The sequence below is a fragment of the Ranitomeya variabilis genome, chromosome 6 (assembly GCF_051348905.1).
Source record: "Ranitomeya variabilis isolate aRanVar5 chromosome 6, aRanVar5.hap1, whole genome shotgun sequence".
NCBI lineage: Eukaryota > Metazoa > Chordata > Amphibia > Anura > Dendrobatidae > Ranitomeya > Ranitomeya variabilis.
Genome location: NC_135237.1, coordinates 273452534 through 273475733, shown reverse-complemented (window position 1 = coordinate 273475733; position 23200 = coordinate 273452534). Strand labels below are relative to the sequence as shown.

The window sequence follows — 23200 nt, the reverse complement described above, 5'->3', positions numbered from 1 at the left end:
CTCACCGTTCGAGCTCAGAGAGGGCTCCTGGACATTACCAAGGAAACCTTGGAAGCTGAGGTCATGCCATACCAGAGCGTCAAACAGCATGTCGCCCAATTACAGGAGAGGATGGTGAAGGTGATGTCAATCGTGAAAGAGCATCTTCTGCAGGTGCAGGAAGCCCAGCCAAGGGTGTACAATCAGTCCGCAAGAGTGAGGCAGTTCCAGCCTGGCAACCGCATGCTCATGCTTATGAACACAGTAGAAAGCAAGTTCCTAGCCAAGTGGCAAGGCCCATATGATGTAGTGGAGAAGCCAAGTGAAGTGAATTACAAGGTACAACAGCCAGGCACAAGGAAGCCGCACCAAATATACCACGTGAACTTGCTCAAGCCATGGCGAGAACGGGAATCACTGGAAAACCCTTGCCTAAGTGCCAGTCACCAAGCCACACTGGACAACGTCACGGTTGCAGAGAGTCTCACACCAGCCCAGAGTCAACAGTGTCAGGAACTGCTACAGCAGAATCGGGACCTGTTCTCCGAGTTGCCTGGGCAGGTGGCAGAGCATGATGTGTTGACGGAGCCAAATGTAAGGGTGAACTTCAGGTAATATAGAATTCCCGAAGCACGTCAGGAGGTAATAGCCAATGAGGTGAAGAGGATGTTGGACATTGGGGTGATCGAGGAGTTGAAAAGCAGATGGTCGAGTCCCATAGTCCTCATGCCAAAGCCTGACGGAGAGTGGCGGTTCTGTATGGATTACCACAAACTGAACAAGGTCTCCAAATCAGATGCATATCCGATGCCCTGGGTGGATGAACTCATTGAGAGTCTAGGGACCGTGAGGTACATTACCACTCTCAACCTGACGGAGGGCTATTGGCAGATCCCCATGTCCCAGAGTGCTAAGGAGAAGACGGCTTTTTCGATGCCAGACGGGTGTTTTCCACCAGGATGCCTTTTGGTCTACAAGGGGACCCAGCAACCTTCCAGAGGGCTATGGATCAAGTGCTGGCACCGCAAAAGAAGTATGCCACCGCCTACCTGGATGACATTGTGGTCTTCAGCCCGGTTTGGGTAGTTATCTACCAAAGATACAGGCTGTTCTGCATGAGTTGAGAAATGCGGGGTTCACCATCAATCTAAAGAAATGTGCCGTAGGAAAGAAAAATTATCTGGTTTCATATCACTGACGGCGTTAAGCGCAGTGACACATATCTCCCTTCTACCACCCTGCCAGTGACTGTCAAAGCAGAGAGATATTACAGAGCTAAAGAAATCTCAACTGCAAAACCTCTACAACCCCATTGTCTGTGGCAGAACAATTCCACAAGCACAAAAATAAACTTACCCACATGGATCTCACTAAAAAATTGATGCCTCCTCTAAAAGACAGAAGAAAAAAAAAAAAAAAAAACAGACATTACAACAATGCTCACAACTATGCATACTACATATGCAACTATTCAATGCATCTGCAACAACATGATGGAGGACCCGGAGAAGCAGGCTGAGAGGTGTGTTTTTATGAGCCCGGATTTTACAAGCAGCTGAAAGAGCTGGGTGGGATCACCTGCTCACTTACCTCCAGTCCAGGTCTTGGATGGTCTGATTTATGTAAAATGTATGCCATAAATTAGTTACTATGCATTTCATGAAATACATTGTGTATAGCAATGCATCCAATAAAGAAAAATATAATTTGTAGATATAGTATAAAACGATTATAGCACCCACAAGTTCAAAATAAGAATTGGTCAAAAAGGGAAGAGGCGGAGGGTGAAATACATCCCTTTCAATAAGGCACTAAAGTAGTGCATACAACAAAATTTGATATAAGCCACCACGCTAAAAAAACAACAACATTTAAATAGCAAGGGTCTCAAGTGCAAACAAAAGTGCAATATATTGTCTATCTGCGGATGATATTGTAGTATTTATGGATGAATTAGAGGAGACGCTGCCACATGTCATCACTACTATAGATGGATTTTGAACGCACTCCGGGTTATACATCAGTTGGGATAAATCTGCTTTAATGCCTCTCTCCCATGTCCCAGCAGATCTTGAAATTTTATCCCCATTACCAGTTGTATCTAATTTTAAATATCTGGGAACAATTATTTCAAAATGCAGTGGACTTGATCTACAACTTAATATTTTCTCGTTGCTAGACCTAGTCAAACACAAGTTCACCATTTGGAGTAAATTGCCATCGTCTGTTTCTGGACGCATAAATCTAGTTAAAATGATATTACTTCCGAAGCTCCATTATTCCCTCCAACATAGCGTTGCACCGGTCCCCAAATCCTTTTTCAAAAGCTTAAACTCTCTAACGTCATCCTTTATATGGGGGAAGGCTAGACCTAAACTTAAGTTATCTACCCTACATAGATCAAAACAAATGGGAGGAGCGGCGTTACCAGACTTTTTTCTGTACTTTTTGGCTGGCCAACTTAGAGCTTAGGGTAAATGGATGCCTGGGGGTTATTTACAAAACTCAGAGAGTCATTTGGCTCATGATGCAAGGATTGATTGCCCGCTGGGTTTTTTAGAAATAAATAAACCTAATTCCCCTAAATTACTACCGCTACTCCGACTGGCGCGATTGATTTGGAAACAGGTTAAAAAAGTAATCCACTTTGATGGAATTGTAGCCGAAATGCCATTATGCAACAATGAATATTTCCCAGGGTTATTGAATCATCCATCCGCTCAGTTCTGGATATCATATGGTGTTTCTTCAATTAATGATTAGAGATGAGCCACCTCCCTAGTGTTCGGTTCGTCGAACAGGGACGTGTTCATCAAACACCGTCGAACCCCATTGAAACCAATGGCAGGCAAACACAAACACATAAAACACATGGAAAACACATAGAAAACACCTTAAAAGGTGTCCAAAAGCTGACAAACTGCTCAGAAGACACAACAAACACATGGAAAAGTCACAACTACATATAGTCATGCGAAAAGAAAAGAGGTGGAGGAGTAAAAGGAGGAGGAGACACAGATATAGGCATGTCATGCCCTTCTAAAATCAAAAAAAGGCTGGAGTACAAATCTAAACTCACTCTACCAACACCCAGACGTCTTGACAAAAAATAAATAAATAAATAAATAAATATCTTTAGGTAGAATGGCGGCAGGTCCATTCAGAACACTTTCCTTAGAAGACGTAGTGGTACCCCCGTTGGGAGTTGTGCCAAAAAATGAACCCAATACATTCAGACTAATCCACCATTTGTCATATCCAAGGGGCAGGTCAGTAAACGACAACATCGACGCGGAACCAAGTACAGTACTATGTACTGTACCTCCTTTGACGAGGCAATCAGGCGGGTCAAGAAGTTGGTAAGGGGTACCCTAATGGCCAAAACAGACATTGAGGGGGCGTTCCCGGTTACTACCTGTGCCTCCGAATAGTGTCCTCCCATTGGGCTGCTTCTGTGAAGGAGCATATTACATAGATCGCTGTTTGCCCACGGGATGCTCCATATCCTGCTCACTATTTGAGGGGTTTAGTTGCTTCCTCGAATGTGTCGTCATGGACGTTTGTAAGGCGGCACATATTATCCATTACCTCGACGACTTCTTATGCATGGGCCCAAAAGATTCGCCACAGTGTGAAAACACGTGGTAGTCCACCTGTGAGAAGGAGAGAGCTGGAGGGAGTGTGGACACCCCAGAGCCGAGGGGTTAGATTGAGAAAGAAAGAAGGCGGTGTAGCTTGCTTCATGGGTGGGGTACTCTGCTGAGTAGCAGAAATTGCTACTAGGCCCAAAAGGATTTCCTGGGCCAGATGCCGTTAAAAAATAGTACTTAGGTAAACAGGTGGTGTAGCTTGCTTCATGGGTGGGGTACGCTGCTGAGTTGCACTAAATTCTACTAAGCCCAAAAGGATTTCCCAGGCTAGATGCGGTTACAAAATAGTAGTTAGGTAAACAGGCGGTGTAGCTTTCTTCATGGGTGGGGTACGCTGCTGAGTAGCACTAAATTCTACTAGGCCCAAAAGGATTTCCTGGGCCAGATGCCGTTAAAAATAGTACTTAGGTAAACAGGCGGTGGTTGGCTGGGTTACTCTGCTAACTAGCAGACACTGAAGCTTTGGAGCAGACCTCTGAATTCCAGGCCATAGTATGAGTAAACAACTCTGCAGATGACCCCACCCACCTGGAATTGACGATGGCAACGTCATCTAAAACTCAGCAAGGGGACTAAATAAGAGTCCATTTTTTCAAAAAATTCAGCCACAGACACCACTTAAAGGGCACCTGTCACCCCCAAAATGGCTGGTGAGGTAAGCTCACCGGCATCAGGGGCTTATCTACAGCATTCTGTAATGCTGTAGATAAGCCGCCGATGTTACCTGAAAGAGGAGAAAAAGACGTTAGATTATACTCACCCAGGGGCGGTCCCGCTCTGGTCCGCGTCTGATGGGTGTCTCCGGTCCGCTCCGGCGCCTCCCATCTTCGTTCCATGACGTCCTCTTCGGGTCTTCGCGCCGCGGCTCCGGCGCAGGCGTACTTTGTCTGCCCTATTGAGGGCAGAGCAAAGTACTGCAGTGCGCAGGCGCCGGAAAGGTCAGAGAAGCCCGGCGCCTGCGCAATGCAGTACTTTGCTCTGCCCTCAATAGGGCAGACAAAGTACGCCTGCGCCGGAGCCGCGGCGCGAAGACCCGAAGAGGACGTCATGGAACGAAGATGGGAGGCGCCGGAGCGGACCAGAGACACCCGTCGGACGCGGACCAGAGCGGGACCGCCCCTGGGTGAGTATAATCTAACGTCTTTTTCTCCTCTTTCAGGTAACATCGGCGGCTTATCTACAGCATTACAGAATGCTGTAGATAAGACCCTGATGCCGGTGAGCTTACCTCACCAGCCATTTTGGGGGTGACAGGTTCCCTTTAAGTGGCATCAATTTCGCCAGAGTTTTTTTATAACGGTTGGTGAGGTAATTTTCAAAAATCATCAAGCTTTTAGTCTCCCCAAGATGACACAGGCATAGAAAAGTCCTTGCGGATCCAGGATTTGTTCATCTTGATGAACGCTAGTCTGTCTACATTGTCACTGGACAGCCGAGTGTGCTTATCTGTCAGCACACCACCAGCAGAGATGAACACACGTTCAGAGAGAACGCTGCCTGCGGGGCACGACAAAATCTCCAAGACGTGAGTGGCGAGCTCAGGCCATTGTTCAAGATTGGAAGCCCAAAATGAGCAAGGGTCCAGTTCCACAGTCATGGCATCGATGTTAACTTGGAGAAACTCTTGTACCATCCTCTCTAGGCGTTGGCTGTGCATCAGACTTCTTGTCTCCTGTGGCCTTGCAAAGGATGGTCTAAAAAAAAAATCTTCAAACGATTGGAAAAAATTGCTGTTACCACCAGATACGATGTTACTGTTACGGTTAGAGTGATGACTCGATAGTCCCACGGTTGGCAAGTTAGAACTCAGAGATTGACTACGTGCACCACTGGTGTTTTGTGGAAAAGCAGATGTTAGATTCTGTAACAGTCTCTGCTGATACTCCTGCATGCGTGAATCCCTTTCTATGGCAGGAATTATTTCGCCAAATTTGCTTTTGTACCGGGGATCTAAGAGTGTGGTAACCCAGTAGTCGGCATTACTTCGGATTCTGACAATCCGAGGGTCATGTTGCAGGTAGTGCAGCAAGAAGGCACTCATGTGTCTTGCGCATCCAGGAGGACCAAGTCCTTGTTGTCTTGGTGGTTGCGAGGTGAGAATCATGCTTCCTTCGTCTGCCCTCTCCCTCCAACCTTGCACAACAGAAATTTGATCAAGGTCTCCCTCATCTGATGAGTCTTCCATGCCCAGCGCCAGTTCGTCCTCCACTTCTTCCTCAACAGTTTGCCTGGTACCATGCGCTCTCGGTAATCCCTCTCCCCCAGCCTCCAATGCCAGTCGCCTTGGTGCTGCCAACCTTCTTGACCTTGGAGATATGATCCCTTCCACATATGACTCCTCCTGTTCCTCCTCCTGCTCTTGTTCCACCACCTGACTCCGAACACTGTGTAAGGTGTGCTCCAGCATGTAAATCACCAGAATGGTCATGCTGATAATGGCATCGTCAGCACTAAACATCTTCGTTGCCATTTCAAAACTGTGCAGAAGGGTGCATAGGTCCCTGATCTGAGACCACTCCGTGATTTGCCCCACCTCTTGAGCTCATTGACCCAGGCTATACATCATAATGTATTGCACCAGGGCTCGTCGGACAGTGCAGACACTGCTCCTAGGCCCAAAACTATTAACTGGATTAGATGCAGTAAAAATTGAGATACACAGGAGGTGTAGCTAGCTTCACAGGCGGGCTACTCTGCTGACGTGCAAACACTGAAAACACTGCTACTAAGCCCAAAACCCCAAAAACGATTTACTGGGTTAGATGCAGTAAAAATTGGGATACACAGGCGGTGTAGCTAGCTTCACAGGCAGGCTACTCAGATGACTATCAGACAATGCTACTAACCCAAAAGGATTGGCTGAGCTAGATTACACCAAATGCTGTGACTAATACTTGCACAGCACTGGCTCAGACCTGCCTGGCAAACAGTGCAATGAACTGCTGTAACCTACCCTGAAAAGGGCTGATATTACAACTAGTCCTGACTCCCTAAACCTATCTCTCGGACAATTCGCTCCAAAAAAACACTCTTAGTCTGTATAGCGACCACAGAAGCAGCGGTGCCGTCTAACAGTAAGCTGCAGCAGTGAGGAAATGGTGGCGATGGGGCAAATGGCTGGTTCTTATAGGGCAAGGACATGTGACATACACAGCCAATGACACATGCCCTTGCTTGTGTGCATCACATGCACATTGCTGTGTGTGTGTGTGTGCACTGCTGATAGGCTGAGAGACTGCACTGCCCCTCTGTAAATGCGGGAAAGAAGAAAAAAAAAAAAAAAAAATGGAGATCGGCGTTATTTCAGCACAGATCTATCCCCAGCCCCCTGTCCACTATACACTGAAACAGTCCATTAACAATGGTAAACAGTTTTAATGTGCAAATCAAGCTAGGCTTTTGGTGAACGAATAGTTATCGAACAGAAACTCGAACAGCCGAATTTTAAGCAAATTGTTCGGGTTCGTCGAACGACTCGAACACCGCCCAAAACAGCTCGAATTTGAAATTGGCGAACAGTTCGACTCAAACACCGCTTATCTCTATTAATGATCTATATGAACAGGGCGTTCTGATGTCTTTTGAACAAATACAAATTAAATATGATGTCCCTAAGTCCCAATTCTTTCGCTATTTGCAGCTTAGGACAGCGATCCAATCACATATGCACAGTATAAATCTGACGCAACAAATATCACCCTTCCCACTGATAGGGATCCTTAAATCGCAGGGAACCCACGGTCTTATCTCTGCACTATATACATATATGTTCTCCACGGGCGCTTACTCTGCTGTACTTCTAATTAAAGAAAAGTGGAAACTTCTGGTTCCTGATCTTCAAGATGAGGACTGGGAAACACTTCTTGAGTCCCCAACCAAAGTATCCCCTTCGGCCAACAATAAAATTATCCAAATGTATATGATATACCAATCATACTTGACCCCATTAAGATTGTTCAGAATAGGATGGTCTCAATCTTCAGAATGCCTTAGGTGCCACACAATGGATGCAGATTTTATACACATGATATGGGGTTGTCCAATTATCCTATCTTTCTGGGAAGAGGTGACTTCGTTGTTGTCCTCCCTTGTTCACATTCCCGTTACTTTGAATCCATTGTGTGTTTATTTGGAGTTTTGGAAGAGGAGATATGGGGACATCATGCTCAAATCTTTTTAAGAGAGACACTCTTCTTGGCAAGGAAAATGATAGCCCTGTGCTGGATGGACAACACACATCCATCTCTCAGAGCTTAGGTGAAGTCTGTAAACTCAGTCATACCTTAAGGTACCGTCACACTTAGCGACGCTGCAGCGATACAGACAACGATGCCGATTGCTGCAGCGTCGCTGTTTGGTCGCTGGAGAGCTGTCACACAGACCGCTCTGCAGCGACCAACGATGACGAGGTCCCCGGGTAACCAGGGTAAACAACAGGTTGCTAAGCGCAGGGCCGCGCTTAGTAACCCGATGTTTACCCTGGTTACCAGCGTAAAATGTAAAAAAAACAAACAGTACATACTCACCTTCGCATCCCCCGGCGTCCGCTTGCCTGCACTGACTGAGCCCGGCCCTAACAGCAGAGCGGTGACGTGACCGCTGTGCTGTACTTTCACTTTGCGGCCGGCGCTCAGTCAGTGTGGGAAGCGGACGCCGGGGGATGCGAAGGTGAGCATGTACTGTTTGTTTTTTTACATTTTACACTGGTAACCAGGGTAAAAATCGGGTTACTAAGCGCGGCCCTGCGCTTAGCAACCCGATGTTTACCCTGGTTACCAGTGTAAAACATCGCTGGTATCGCTGCTTTTGGTGTCAAACACGACGATACACGCCGATCTGACGACCAAATAAAGTTCTGAACTTTCTTCAACGACCAGCGACATCACAGCAGGATCCTGATCGCTGCTGCGTGTCACACTCAATGATATCGCTAGCCAGGACGCTGCAACGTCACGGATCGCTAGCGATATCGTTTAGTGTGAAGGTACCTTTATGAATGAACTTTATACCAGAATCGGGGCTGTTTAGGGAAATGTAATAAAATTTGGGAGGTATGGAACTCGTCGTACCTCACTATGTCATCACATGGGTAATGGCCTAGCTCCAACTTGATAAGATTTTAAGATGGACTTTGCATCGGCTCGCACTACATTCTAAGACTGGTTTCGTTTTTTGCCGCTGCGTTTTACCGCAAAAAAACGCATGCGTTTTTTTTCCTATACTTAACATTAAAAACTTTTTTTTGCATGCGTTTTGCCGCGTTTGACAACGCATGCGTTTTTTCCATGCTTGCGTTTTGTTGCGGAAATGCAACATGTAGTAATTTCTAGAGGCGTTTTTTTGCGGCAAAAAAACGTATTGCTGTCTATGTAAACGCATGCGTTTTTAAGCACATGCGTTTGTTTGCGTTAAAAACGCATGCGTTTTTATAGAAAAAAAACAAGAATACACACTGATAAGCCACCCCCCACCATCAAGGTGATAAAGGGATCCAAACCCTAACCCTAGAGCCGGTAAATCAATTGCCGGCTTTTCATTTCTCCTGCCTAAACCCGACATGATATGAGACATGGTTTACATACAGTAAACCATGTCATATCCCCCTTTTTTTTTGCATATTCCACACTACTAATGTTAGTAGTGTGTATGTGCAAAATTTCGGCGCTGTAGCTATTTTAAGGGTTAAATGGCGAAAAAAATTGGCGTGGGCTACCGTGCAATTTTCTCCGCCAGAGTGGTAAAGCCAGTGACTGAGGGCAGATATTAATAGCCTGGAGAGGGTCCACGGTTATTGCCCCTCCCCACCCCGGCTAAAAACATCTGCCCCCAGCCACGCCAGAAAAGGCACATCTCTAAGATGCGCCTATTCTGGCACTTGGCCACTCTCTTCCCATTCCAGAGTAGCGGTGGGATACGGGGTCAATCATGATACCTATCCATTATTAATCCAATTGTATGAAATGGTTAAAAAAAAAAACACACAATATTGCAAAGTATTTTAATGAAATAAACACACAGGTTGTAATATTTTATTGCTCTCTCAATCCACCTGAAGACCATCGTTCTGTAACAAATTAAAAATAATAAACCAACAATATACATACCTTCCGTAGATCTGTAACGTCCCACGATGTAAATCCATCTGAAGGGGTTAAAATATTTTACAGCCAGGAGCTCTGCTATAATGCAGCTGTGCTCCTGCCTGTAAATAATGCGCCCTCTGCTGGATGTCATCATGTGACCTCGAGCCTGGGAACTTTTACTAATAATTATTTACAGTGACTATTAATATCTGCCCTCAGTCACTGGCTTTACCACGCTAGCGGAGAAAATTGCGCGGGAGCACAAGCCAATTTTTTCCGCGATTTAACCCTTAAAATTAATAGCTACAGCGCCGAAATTTTGCACATACACACTACTAACATTAGTAGTGTGGAATATGCAAAAAAAGGGGGGATATGACATGGTTTACTGTATGTAAACCATGTCTCATATCATGTCGGGTTTAGGCAGGAGAAATGAAAAGCCGGCAATCGGCTTTTCTGCTATATCGCGCTGAAGTAGATATATATATATATATATATATATATATATATATATATATATATATATATATATATATACATACACAGTATATATAACGAAACCCGACTTCCGACTTTGCCAAAAGTCGGCGACTTTTGAAATTGGCCGATCTGTTTCGCTCAACCCTAATTTTGATGATTGGCAGCTGTCACACACTTCCCAGCATGCGTTTCAAAAACGCAAACGAAGGAAAAAACGCATGAAAACGCGGCAAAACGCCGCGTTTTTTTTACCGCATGCAAAAACGCTGACATGTGCCCGCAATAGCGGCGGGTGAAATCGCGATTCACCTGCCGCTATTAACTAGTTAAATGCTGCTGTCAAATGCAGACAGCGGCATTTAACTACCGCATCCGGCCGGGCGGCCGGAAATGACGTCATCTCCGACCCCCGTCACATGATCGGAGGTCGGCGATGCTTCAGTATTGTAACCATAGAGGTCCTTGAGACCTCTATCGTTACTGATCGCCGGTAGCTGTGAGCGCCACCCTGTGGTCGGTGCTCACAGCACACCTGCATTTCTGCTGCATAGCAGCGAACAGCAGATTGCTGCTATGTAGCAGAGGCGATCGTGCTGTGCCTGCTTCTAGCCTCCCATGGAGGCTATTGAAGCATGGCAAAAGTTTAAAAAAAAGTTTAAAAAAATATGAAAAAAATAAAAAAAATATAAAAGTTTGAATCACCCCCCTTTCGCCCCAATCAAAATAAATCAATAAAAAAAAAGTCAAACCTACACATATTTGGTATTGCCGCGTTCAGAATCGCCCGATCTATCAATTAAAAAAAAAGCATTAACCTGATCGCTAAACGGCGTAACGAGAAAAAAAATTTGAAACGCCAGAATTACGTTTTTTTGGTCGCTGCAACATTTCATTAAAATGCAATAACGGGCGATCAAAAGAACGTATCTGCACCAAAATGCTATCATTAAAAACGTCAGCTCGGCACGCAAAAAATAAGCCCTCACGTGACCCCAGATCACGAAAAATGGAGACGCTACGAGTATCGGAAAATGGCGCTTTTTTTTTTTTGCAAAATTTGGAATTTTTTTCACCACTTAGGTGAAAAATAACCTAGTCATGTTAGGTGTCTATGAACTCGTACTGACCTGGAGAATCATAATGGCAGGTCAGTTTTAGCATTTAGTGAACCTAGCAAAAAAGCCAAACAAAAAACAAGTGTGGGATTGCACTTTTTTTGCAATTTCACTGCACTTGGAATTTTGTTTCCCGTTTTTTAGTACACGACATTGTAAAACCAATGATGTCGTTCAAAAGTACAACTCGTCCCGCAAAAAATAAGCCCTCACATGGCCAAATTGATGGAAAAATAAAAAAAGTTATGGCCCTGGGAAGGAGGGGAGTGAAAAATGAACACGGGAAAACGGAAAATCCCAAGGTCATGAAGGGGTTAATAAACAATTTTTTTTTTTTTTTTAAAGTGATATATATATATATATATATATATATATATACACATATACATATATATACATACACAGCGAGAGTTTGGACACCTTCTCATTTAAAGATTTTTCTGTATTTTCATGACTACGAAAATTGTAAATTCACACTGAATCAATACTATGAATTATCACATGTGGAATTATATACTTAACAAAAAAGTGTGAAACAACTGAAATTATGTCTTATAGTCTAGGTTCTTCAAAGTAGCCACCTTTTGCTTTGATGACTGCTTTGCACACTCTTGGCATTCTCTTGATGAGCTACAATTTTCTTAGTCCTTAAAATACAGAATAAATAAGGAGGTGTGTCCAAATATTATATATATATATATATATATATATATATATATATATATATATATATATATATATATATATATATACATACATATACATACACATACACATACACACACATATACATATATATATACATATATACACTCACCGGCCACTTTATTAGGTACACCATGCTAGTAACGGGTTGGACCCCCTTTTGCCTTCAGAACTGCCTCAATTCTTCGTGGCATAGATTCAACAAGGTGCTGGAAGCATTCCTCAGAGATTTTGGTCCATATTGACATGATGGCATCACACAGTTGCCGCAGATTTGTCGGCTGCACATCCCAAAGATGCTCCATACAAGGCAGGATGGATCCATGCTTTCATGTTGTTTACGCCAAATTCTGACCCTACCATCCGAATGTCGCAGCAGAAATCGAGACTCATCAGACCAAGCAACGTTTTTCCAATCTTCTACTGTCCAATTTCGATGAGCTTGTACAAATTGTAGCCTCAGTTTCCTGTTCTTAGCTGAAAGGAGTGGTACCCGGTGTGGTCTTCTGCTGCTGTAGCCCATCTGCCTCAAAGTTCGACGCACTGTGCGTTCAGAGATGCTCTTAGGCCTACCTTGGTTGTAACGGGTGGCGATTTGAGTCACTGTTGCCTTTCTATCAGCTCGAACCAGTCTGCCCATTCTCCTCTGACCTCTGGCATCAACAAGGCATTTCCGCCCACAGAACTGCCGCTCACTGGATTTTTTTTCTTTTTCGGACCATTCTCTGTAAACCCTAGAGATGGTTGTGCGTGAAAATCCCAGTAGATCAGCAGTTTCTGAAATACTCAGACCAGCCCTTCTGGCACCAACAACCATGCCACGTTCAAAGGCACTCAAATCACCTTTCTTCCCCATACTGATGCTCGGTTTGAACTGCAGGAGATTGTCTTGACCATGTCTACATGCCTAAATGCACTGAGTTGCCGCCATGTGATTGGCTGATTAGAAATTAAGTGTTAACAAGAAGTTGGACAGGTGTACCTAATAAAGTGGCCGGTGAGTGTATATATACACGCATAAATACATACACACCCACCCATGGCCAACCGAACCAGCATATGGTCTCACAAGGGGTCTGAGGATCTCAATGGCGGTCAGGCTACCTCTGGCAGCCCATGGAGGGCTGTGCGGCCCTCCAAAGAAAAGCTACCCCACACCATTACTGACCCACTGCCAAACCAGTCATGCTGAAGGATGTTGCAAGGAGCAGATCGCTCTCCACTGTGTCTCCAGACTCAGTCACATCTGTCACATGAGTTCAGTGTGAACCAGCTTTCATCTCTATAGAGCACAGGGTGCCAGTTGTGAATTTGCCAATCCCGGTGTTCTGTGGCAAATGCCAAGCGTCCTTCACGGTGTTGGGGTGTGAGCACAACCCCATCTGTGGACGTCGGTTCAGACCATCCTCATGGAGTCGGTTTCTAACCATTTGTGCAGACACATGCACATTTTGTGGCCTGCTGGAGGTCATTTTGCAGGGCTCTGGCAGTGCTCCTCCTTGCACAAAGCGCTGAGGTAGAGGTCCTGCTGCTGGGTTGTTGCCCTCCTACTGTCCCCTACACGTCTCCTGGTGTACTGGCCTGTCTACTGGTAGCGCCTCAAGCCTCTGGACACTATGCTGCCAGACACAGCAAACCTTCCTGCCACAGCTCGCACTGATGTGCCATCCTGGATGAGCTGCACTACCTGAGCCACTTGTGTGGGTTATAGAGTCCGTCTCATGCTACCACAAGTGTGAAAGCATAACCAACATTCAAAAGTGACCAAAACATCAGCCAGAAAGCATTGGTACTGAGATGTGGTCTGTGGTCCCCATCTGCAGAACCACTACTTTATTGAGTGTGTCTTGATAATTCCCTATAATTTCCATCTGTTGTCTATTCCATATGCATAACAGCATGTAAAATTGATTGTCAATCAGTGTTGCTTCCTAAGTGGACATTTGATTTCACAGAAGGTTGATTTACTTGGAGTTATATTCCGTTTAAGTGTTCCCTTTATTTTTTGAGCAGTGTATACACGGTGCCTTGCAAAAGTATTCGGCTCCCAGGAACTTTTCAACGTTTTCCCACATATGCTGCTTCAAACAAAGATACCAAATGTACATTTTTGGTTAAGAATCAACAACAAGTGAAACACAATTGTGAAGTTGAACGAAATGTATTGATTTAAATTTTTGTGGAAATTCAAAAACTGAAAAGTGGGGTGTGCAATATTATTCGGCTCCTTTACTTTCAGTGCAGCAAACTCACTCCAGAAGTTCATTGTGGATCTCTGAATGATCCAATGTTGTCCTAAATGCCTAATGATGATAAATATAATCCACCTGTCGGTAATCAAGTCTCCGTATAAATGCACCTGCTCTGTGATAGTCTCAGGGTTTGGTTTGAAGCACAGAGAGCATCATGAAGACCAAGGAACACAACAGGCAGGTCTGTGATACTGTTGTGGAGAAGTTTAAAGCCGGATTTGGATACCAAATGATTTCCAAAACTTTAAACATCCCAAGGAGCACTGTTCAAGCGATAATAATAATAATAATAATAATAAATAATTTTTATTTATATAGCGCCAACATATTCCGCAGCACTTTACAATTAAGAGGGGACATGTACAGACAAATTCAATACAAGTTAAGACAATTTAAACAGTGACATTAGGAGTGAGGTCCCTGCTCGCAAGCTTACAATCTACAAGGAAATGGGGGGGACACAATAGGTGAAAAGTGCTTGTTATTTCAGGTCATTTCAGGGGACGAGGAGAGGAAGAGGAGCCGGCAAAGGATACAGTGAAGGAGCGGTCAGAGAGGTAGGAGGAGAACCAGGAGAGGGCTGAGTCCTTGAGGCCTATGGAGCGGAGCATAGTGAGAAGGAGCTGGTGACCCACAGTGTCAAATGCGGCAGAGAGATCCAGGAGTATCAGCAGAGAGCAATGACCTTTGGATTTAGCGGTTATTAGATCATTAGAGACTTTAGTGAGGGCAGTTTCAGTGGAGTGTAAAAAGCGGAAACCAGATTGTAAGGGGTCGAGAAGAGAGTTATCCGAGAGATAGCGGATTAGACGGGAGTGGACCAAGCGTTCCAGGAGTTTAGAGATGAAGGAAAGGTTAGAGACAGGTCTGTAGTTAGCAGTGCAGTTCTGGTCCAGGGATGGCTTTTTAAGTAAAGGGGTTATGATGGCATGTTTAAATGAGGAGGGAAAGATACCTGAAGAAAGAGAGAGGTTAAATATTTTAGTCAGGTGAGTGGTGACCACTGGTGAGAGAGACTGCAGGAGAGGTGAAGGAATGGGGTCACTGTTGCAGGTTGTAGTCTGAGCAGAAGCGAGGAGCTTGGAAACTTCTTCTGAGACAGGCTCAAAGATGTCTAGCGAGTTTGAGGTGCGGCAGGGAAGGGGATCCAGGCACTGAGGAGATTGGGCTGAGAGATCCTGATGGATGTGGTTGATTTTTTCTAGGAAGTAATTGGCCAGATCCTCACCACGGAGATTGGTGAAGGGGGCCTGTACTTTAGGTTTCAGGAGGGAGTTTAAGGGAGATTATAGTGAAAGGGAAGGAGTATCATAACACTGCAAATCTACCAAGACCCGGCCATCTCTCTAAACTTTCATCTCAAACAAGGAGAAGACTGATCAGAGATGCAGCCAAGAGGCTCATGATCACTCTGGATGAACTGCAGAGATCTACAGCTGAGGTGGGACAGTCTGTCATAGGACAACAATCAGTCATACACTGCACAAATCTGGCCTTTATGGAAGAGTGGCAAGAAGAAAGCCATTTCTCAAAGATATCCATAAAAAGTGGTGTTTAAAGTTTGCAACAAGCCACCTGGGAGACACACCAAACATGTGGAAAAGGGTGCTCAGGTCAGATGAAACCAAAATCGAACTTTTAGGCAACAATGCCAAACGATATGTTTGGCGTAAGGCAACACAGCTCATCACCCCGAACACACCATCCCCACTATCAAACATGGTGATGGCAGCATCATGGTTTGGGCCTGCTTGTCTTCAGCAGAGACAGGGAAGATGGTTAAAATTGATGGGAAGATGGATGGAGCCAAATACAGGACCATCCTTGAAGAAAACCAGTTGGAGTCTGTAAAAGATCTGAGACTGGGACGGAGATTTGCCTTCCAACAAGACAATGATCCCAAACATAAAGCAAAATCTACAATGGAATGGTTCACAAATAAACGTATCCAGGTGTTAGAATGGCCAAGTCAAAGTCCAGACCTCAATCCAATCGAGAATCTGTAGAAAGAGGTGAAAACTGCTGTTCACAAACGATCTCCATCAAATCTCACTGAGCTTGAGCTGTTTGCCAAGGAAGAATGGGCAAGAATTTCAGTCTCTCGATGTACAAAACTGATAGAGACATACCCCAAGCGACTTGCAGCTGTAATCGCAGCAAAAGGTGGCGCAACAAAGTATTAAAGGAGCCGAATAATATTGCACACCCCACTTTTCAGTTTTTGAATTTCCACAAAAATGTAAAATACCCAATAAATTTCGTTCAACTTCCCAATTGTGTTCCACTTGTTGATTCACCACCATCTTTATGTTTGAAGCACGATATGAGGGAAAAAATTGAAAAGTTCCAGGGAGCCAAATACTTTCGTAAGGCACTGAGTGTGTGTGTGTGTGTGTGTGTGTGTGTGTGTGTGTGTGTGTGTGTGTGTGTGTCTAATGATAGATAGATATATAGATATACAGTATATATATATATATATATATATATATATATATATATATATATATATATATATATATATATATATATATATATATACACACATATATACACATACACAGTACAATGTATATATATATATATATATATATATATATATATATATATATATACACTCACCGGCCACTTTATTAGGTACACCTGTCCAACTTCTTGTTAACACTTAATTTCTAATCAGCCAATCACATGGCGGCAACTCAGTGCATTTAGGCATGTAGACATGGTCAAGACAATCTCCTGCAGTTCAAACCGAGCATCAGTATGGGGAAGAAAGGTGATTTGAGTGCCTTTGAACGTGGCATGGTTGTTGGTGCCAGAAGGGCTGGTCTGAGTATTTCAGAAACTGCTGATCTACTGGGATTTTCACGCACAACCATCTCTAGGGTTTACAGAGAATGGTCCGAAAAAGAAAAAAAAATCCAGTGAGCGGCAGTTCTGTGGGCGGAAATGCCTTGTTGATGCCAGAGGTCAGAGGAGAATGGGCAGACTGGTTCGAGCTGATAGAAAGGCAACAGTGACTCAAATCGCCACCCGTTACAACCAAGGTAGGCCTAAGAGCATCTCTGAACGCACAGTGCGTCAAACTTTGAGGCAGATGGGCTACAGCAGCAGAAGACCACACCGGGTACCACTCCTTTCAGCTAAGAACAGGAAACTGAGGCTACAATTTGTACAAGCTCATCGAAATTGGACAGTAGAAGATTGGAAAAACGTTGCTTGGTCTGATGAGTCTCGATTTCTGCTGCGACATTCGGATGGTAGGGTCAGAATTTGGCGTAAACAACATGAAAGCATGGATCCATCCTGCCTTGTATGGAGCATCTTTGGGATGTGCAGCCGACAAATCTGCGGCAACTGTGTGATGCCATCATGTCAATATGGACCAAAATCTCTGAGGAATGCTTCCAGCACCTTGTTGAATCTATGCCACGAAGAATTGAGGCAGTTCTGAAGGCAAAAGGGGGTCCAACCCGTTACTAGCATGGTGTACCTAATAAAGTGGCCGGTGAGTATATATATATATATATATATATATATATATATATATATATATATATATATATATATATATATATATATATATATATATATATATACACACACATATACATATATATATATACACACACACACACAGACACACACACACACACACACACACACACACAGTACAGACCAAAAGTTTGGACACCTTCTCATTTAAAGATTTTTCTGTATTTTCATGACAATGCAAATGGAAATCCCTCACGTCTGCACTGCCCATCAACTCCCTGGGCATGCACACTGAGTAGAAGAGACAGAGTGGGGCGCAAAGCGTGCCCGCTCATATGTCATATAGCCACTGACTCACAGTGGCTCCGTAGCATGACATGAAGCCCAGGCTGTACACCCAGAGTCAGTACGCACGCCTGGAGAGCGGAGGGGCAGTGCACACGTGCGGGATTTCTTAGGTGGTTGCCGTGACGTCAGGAATCAATCGAAGTGATGTGGGTAGACATAATTTGAACAGGACGCTGACTGAAAACATTAAATGCGCCACCCTTATGATTGGAAGAAAAGGTATATGAAGGAATCCCTTAAGGATATAAAGTGTGCGGGTTTGTTTTTTTTGTTTATTACACATGGTGGCTTGTCTTTGAGAAAACCATGTTAGTGATGCACATTGCAGAACTAACAATGCACTGGGGGCAGTTGAATAGATAAAATGGCATGACAGGTTCCCTTTAAGGTAGTACTTGAAAATAATGGTGGTCATACAAAATATTGACACTAGGCACAATTTGGCTATTTTCACTTAGGGTGTGCTCACTTTGGTTGCCAGCTGTTTAGACATTAATGACTGTTGAGTTATTCAGAGGGCACACCAAATTTACACTTTGAAGATATGACACTTTTATACACTGACTACTTTGCATTGTATCAGTGTTGTCCCATGAAGAGATATAAAATATTTACAAAAAAGTGAGGGGTGTACTTATTTTTGTGATATACTGTCTTTGATTACATAAGCCTAGTTAGATAAAAGCCTATAAGTAACAATCAGGGTGGTGAATACAGCTGAAATACAGATATCTAAACACGGTAAATAGTAGATTAATAGCAGTAGATGAATAGTATAGCTAATACTAAGTAGAGATGTAGGCAACAACTATTTTGTACCTCCTTTTTCATTTTTCTGTATATTATGATATATAGTTGCCCATAATTTTATGTTTGCACTTGAACAGTTTCCATTTTATTTGGTCTTCTTAGCGCAGTAGTTTATATCAAATTTTGTTGTAATTTGTAGGTATGCTACCACAATCTGCAATCGACACATTCCTTTGCTTGCATTTTGCCATCAATAGTGATAAAACGTTAATAGAACCCACCCCAGTATGCTGTGCTGTGTACGGGGAAGATCGCAGAGTATTGGTCTGCTCACCTTATGTTTCTTTCCATTTGTATGAGCTTGAAATGTTACGGCATTGCAAACGGACACATTACAGATCTATGTAGAAAGAACACAATAGGTTAGTTTAGTGAGTCTTGCAGAAAATCATTAAAGGGAACCTGTCACTAGGTTTTTCCCCATATTCAGATGCAGCCACCAACATTACAGCCTTTTTTTAGTATAGCGTTCTAAAACATTGTGAAAAAGTCCCCAATCCAGTCTGCAGAGCTGAAAAAAGACTTTTTATTATACGCCGATGGGGTCTCTGGTCTTGATCCGGCGCCACCTCTACTTGTGATCGCTGCCCTCTTTCTGTGTTGGATGTGGCATCCTACGTCATTCAGTGTCGTTCCTATGCAGGCGCACTTCTCTCTGATGAACGGCGATTGGATCAAGACTTTTTTTTTTTGTTTGGTAAGGAGCACAATACGGATTGTTCTGTTTGGCTTATGTCCTTTTTACCTCACCCTACATATACGGTAATTGGGATTGGTATCCTTTTCTTGGCACCCCGCCTAAAATACGGAGTAATGTATTTCTTTAATTTAGTGACGCACTTAGGCTACGTTCACATTTGCGGTCAGCGCCGCAGCGTTGGGCGCCGCAGCGTCGCCGCATGCGTCCCTATATTTAACATGGGGGCGCATGGACATGCATTGTGCTGCGTTTTGCGCCGCATGGCCGCAAGCGTTGGACGCAAGAAACGCATCAAGTTGCATTTTTTTTGCGTCCAACTTTCGGCCAAAAAGGACGCATGCGGCGCAAAACGCAGCGTTTTAGCGTGCGTTTTGCCGCGTTTTTGTTTGCGTTGTGCGCTGCGGCGCCGACGCTGCGGCGCACAACGCAAATGTGAACATAGCCTTATGGCACGATCATATTAAATGCCGCTGGCAGAGACTGACAGCTGCATTTAACAGGTTAAGAGCACATGTCAGCTGTTGAAATCAGGTGACATGTGCAAGAAACATGTGGCTCAGTGCTGGAGTCCACATCAAAGGGGGAGACCCGACATATGGCATACATATACGGCACATGTCATAAGGGGGTTAAACAACCCCCCCAGCTGTGTGTGATTATGAGAGCAAATTACTTGGTTCACACTGGTAATTCCTTTTTTTTTTTTTTTCTTTTAAACAAGCAGCTCTGGAGGTAGATTCTAGGGGAGATCTATGTCCAGTCCAAAGATTTTAACAGTTCATTTACAAGAAATGAGTAGATTTCTCTTGAGTAAGACAAATCGCAGAGATCAATGATTTTATTCAACTTTTTATGACGTGCTTGCTTATATAGATTGCTTATGAGGAGTGACCCTTTTGAGAGATTCCCTTTTAAATTTTGGATTTACAGGAGACACACTTCTGTACTAGCTTTCGCAACCACATAAACCCCACCTATTTCTTAGCTAATACTTCTGAGGATATCAAACCAGAGCAGTCGGTATATGGATCTTTAACTTCTTCCTGCCACGGTCAATTTTAATTTTTTTTGTTTTCTGCTCCCCTTCTTGCAAGATCCACAACTTCTTAACTTTTCTATCCACAGACGTGTGAGGGTTGATTTTTTGTGGGATGAGTTGTACTTTTGAATTATTCCATTTATTTGAGGACACAGTGAACTGGAAAATGACAAAAATTTCCAAGTGTGGTGAAATAAAAAAAAAAATAATAATTGGGGGGGGGGGGGGGGGGATTGTTTACTATGTAAATTGTATGGTAAAAATGACCTGGAAACATTGCTCTCTATCAGTACAGCGATACCAAAATTGTCAAGTTTATTATTTTAGTGGTAAAAAAAAAAAAAGTTTGTTTAAGAAAATTTTTTATAGTGTCGCTATATTCCAAGTCCCGCAACATTTTCATTTTAATGGATACCATTTAAGAAGAGATATGACATTTTGATTACTTCTTTCAGCATTTTGTGCAGTATTGGAGTGACCCAAAAACAGCAATTTTTGAGTTTGGGAATTTTTTTCTGTTTACAGTGTTTACCGATTGGGTTAATTATTTTATATTTTGAACCAAACCTGCTCGGCGCTAAGCCCCGCCCCCTTCTGGGACGCGATGATGCCGGATGTGTTCATTGCACACATCCGGGATCATCGCACCCCTCGCATAGGGCCCTGGGTTATTCCTTGCGGCGGCGCAGCGTCGCCGCAAGTAACAAGGACATGCTGCGATCTTAAAAGACGCGCAGCATGTCCGGAGTCGCAGGGCCGACGGAGGCGTGTTTCCACGCATAGTGGACACGGGATTTCAAAAAATCCCCTCCACTATGCTGGAACATCTGGACGCTGCGTGTTTGACGCTGCAGCTCTGCGCAGCGTCAAACACGCAACGTTTCCTGAATGTGGACACATACCCCAACACCCACAGGGTGTGACAAGGTATAGTGGACTCACTAGACCACTGATAGTGCAGTGGCGGCTGTATATCCGATACTCAAAAGACAGGAGAGTGAATCTCATAAACCAAAAGATATTTATTAACAAGGTAAAACAAAACGGAAAAAGGTGTCAGAGGGAAAGAACCTCTGGATCACAACACTGTACCATGTAGTGGAGCACCCGGCAAGATGTACCCTTATACAGGGATTCCCCCCTCACAACACCAGGTGGCCTGAATGCCACGGATCCAGGACCAGAGGACGACCCGTACTGACAAACTAGCAACACTGTATAATACTTTGGCCTGATGGTGGAGAGAATCCCAGAAGCTCCATGAAATCCAGCAAGGTTGATCCCTCCGGTAGCAGGGTTGTTGAGGAGAGCCATAAGATCAAATACCTTACTTAAGCTTTCTCAGATCAAAGTGAGACACTAAAGATGGCTGCCATTTCCTGTATCAGCATACCATGTGCTGATATCCAAGATGACGCCCACCCTGATGACCTCATGGATCCACACACAGTGATGCCCACCTTGATGACCTCATGGACCAACCCATCCTGATGACCTCATGGATCCACCCAAAGACTTGCTCTATGCCCAATCCACTAACCAATGGAATACATCCGATCACTCCCATTTTAGAGCTAACCGAGCCCCCCTTACAGGGATATATAAACTTGTGTTCTGACTAAATAAAGCCCCTTGGAGCTGAGCCATAGATTGATCAAGGAGAGTTTACATCTGACTGTGTGTGGTCATATGTTTATTTCTTTGGTGCGCACCTGATCAATATCCATTAGGCCAGGAGTAGGCAACTAGAGAGTGAACATTTATTAATTGTTCAACCTAACATTTGGCCGCCCAACCTGGGGCCAGCAGAGGAAGAGCCCTGAACCCTGAGGACCGGCAAGTGGAACAGCAGGACGCGCTGAATACCCCGAACCTGGAGACTGATCACCTAATCAGAACACGGTAAGTCTGCTGATTTTTATAATCTGTAGCCTTTACCTGTGTCCTTCGGGGTATCCTGTGCAGATTGCCTGACCGTGTCCGGTTTTCGCGGTATCTGTAAGACGGCAGAAGGGTCTCTCCACTGCTGGTCATTTAACTGCAAGAACCGTCACATGTTTTAGTTGCCTACTGCCTGTTACGTGTTGTGAAGAGGGGAGATGACTGTTAGTTAAGAGAGCAAGCGAATTTTTTTCAGCGTTTAAAAAAAAAAAAAAAAAAAAAGAGGAAAGCAAATTTTTCAGTGTGGAAAAAAAAAAAAATTTTGGTCTGTGGTACAGTACACGATTGTCGCCTGTGATACAATTTTCAGTTCTGTATAGGAGAGACTAGGACCTGGAGTGAAATGACTCGGCCTAGGAGGGGCCCGTTAACTTGGAGCGAGATGACTCAGTTCGGCGCCTAATTGTGTAGCGGCCCGTTAACTTCGAGTGAATTGACTCAGTTCGAGCCAACTAAATTTAGTTTTGCCTTGTGACTTCGAGTGAATTGACTCAGCACGGGGCCTGGTAATTTCGGGAGCAATTTGAGTAAGTAGGGAATAATTGGTTTGTAAAGTACGGAACACAGAAGTCAGATAGGGACCACGTGACAAGAAAGAATAGG

General features: G+C 44.1%; 1 protein-coding gene across 8 annotated transcripts in view; it reads right to left on the bottom strand.

Moving 5' to 3' along the window:
• The window catches only part of LOC143782318 (uncharacterized), a 356201-nt gene that overhangs the window by 256575 nt on the left and 76426 nt on the right, over positions 1–23200 (bottom strand). For 6 of the 8 annotated variants that reach the window (XM_077269673.1, XM_077269669.1, XM_077269670.1 and 3 more), the window contains exons 4-5: positions 19192–19257; positions 1336–1369 (exon numbers count right to left, since the gene is read on the bottom strand). In XM_077269673.1, coding sequence (XP_077125788.1) covers positions 1336–1369; positions 19192–19257 — 100 coding nt within the window. The remainder of the gene's footprint in view (positions 1–1335; positions 1370–19191; positions 19258–23200) is intronic. The other 2 variants (XM_077269668.1, XM_077269672.1) reach the window with 1 other exon arrangement.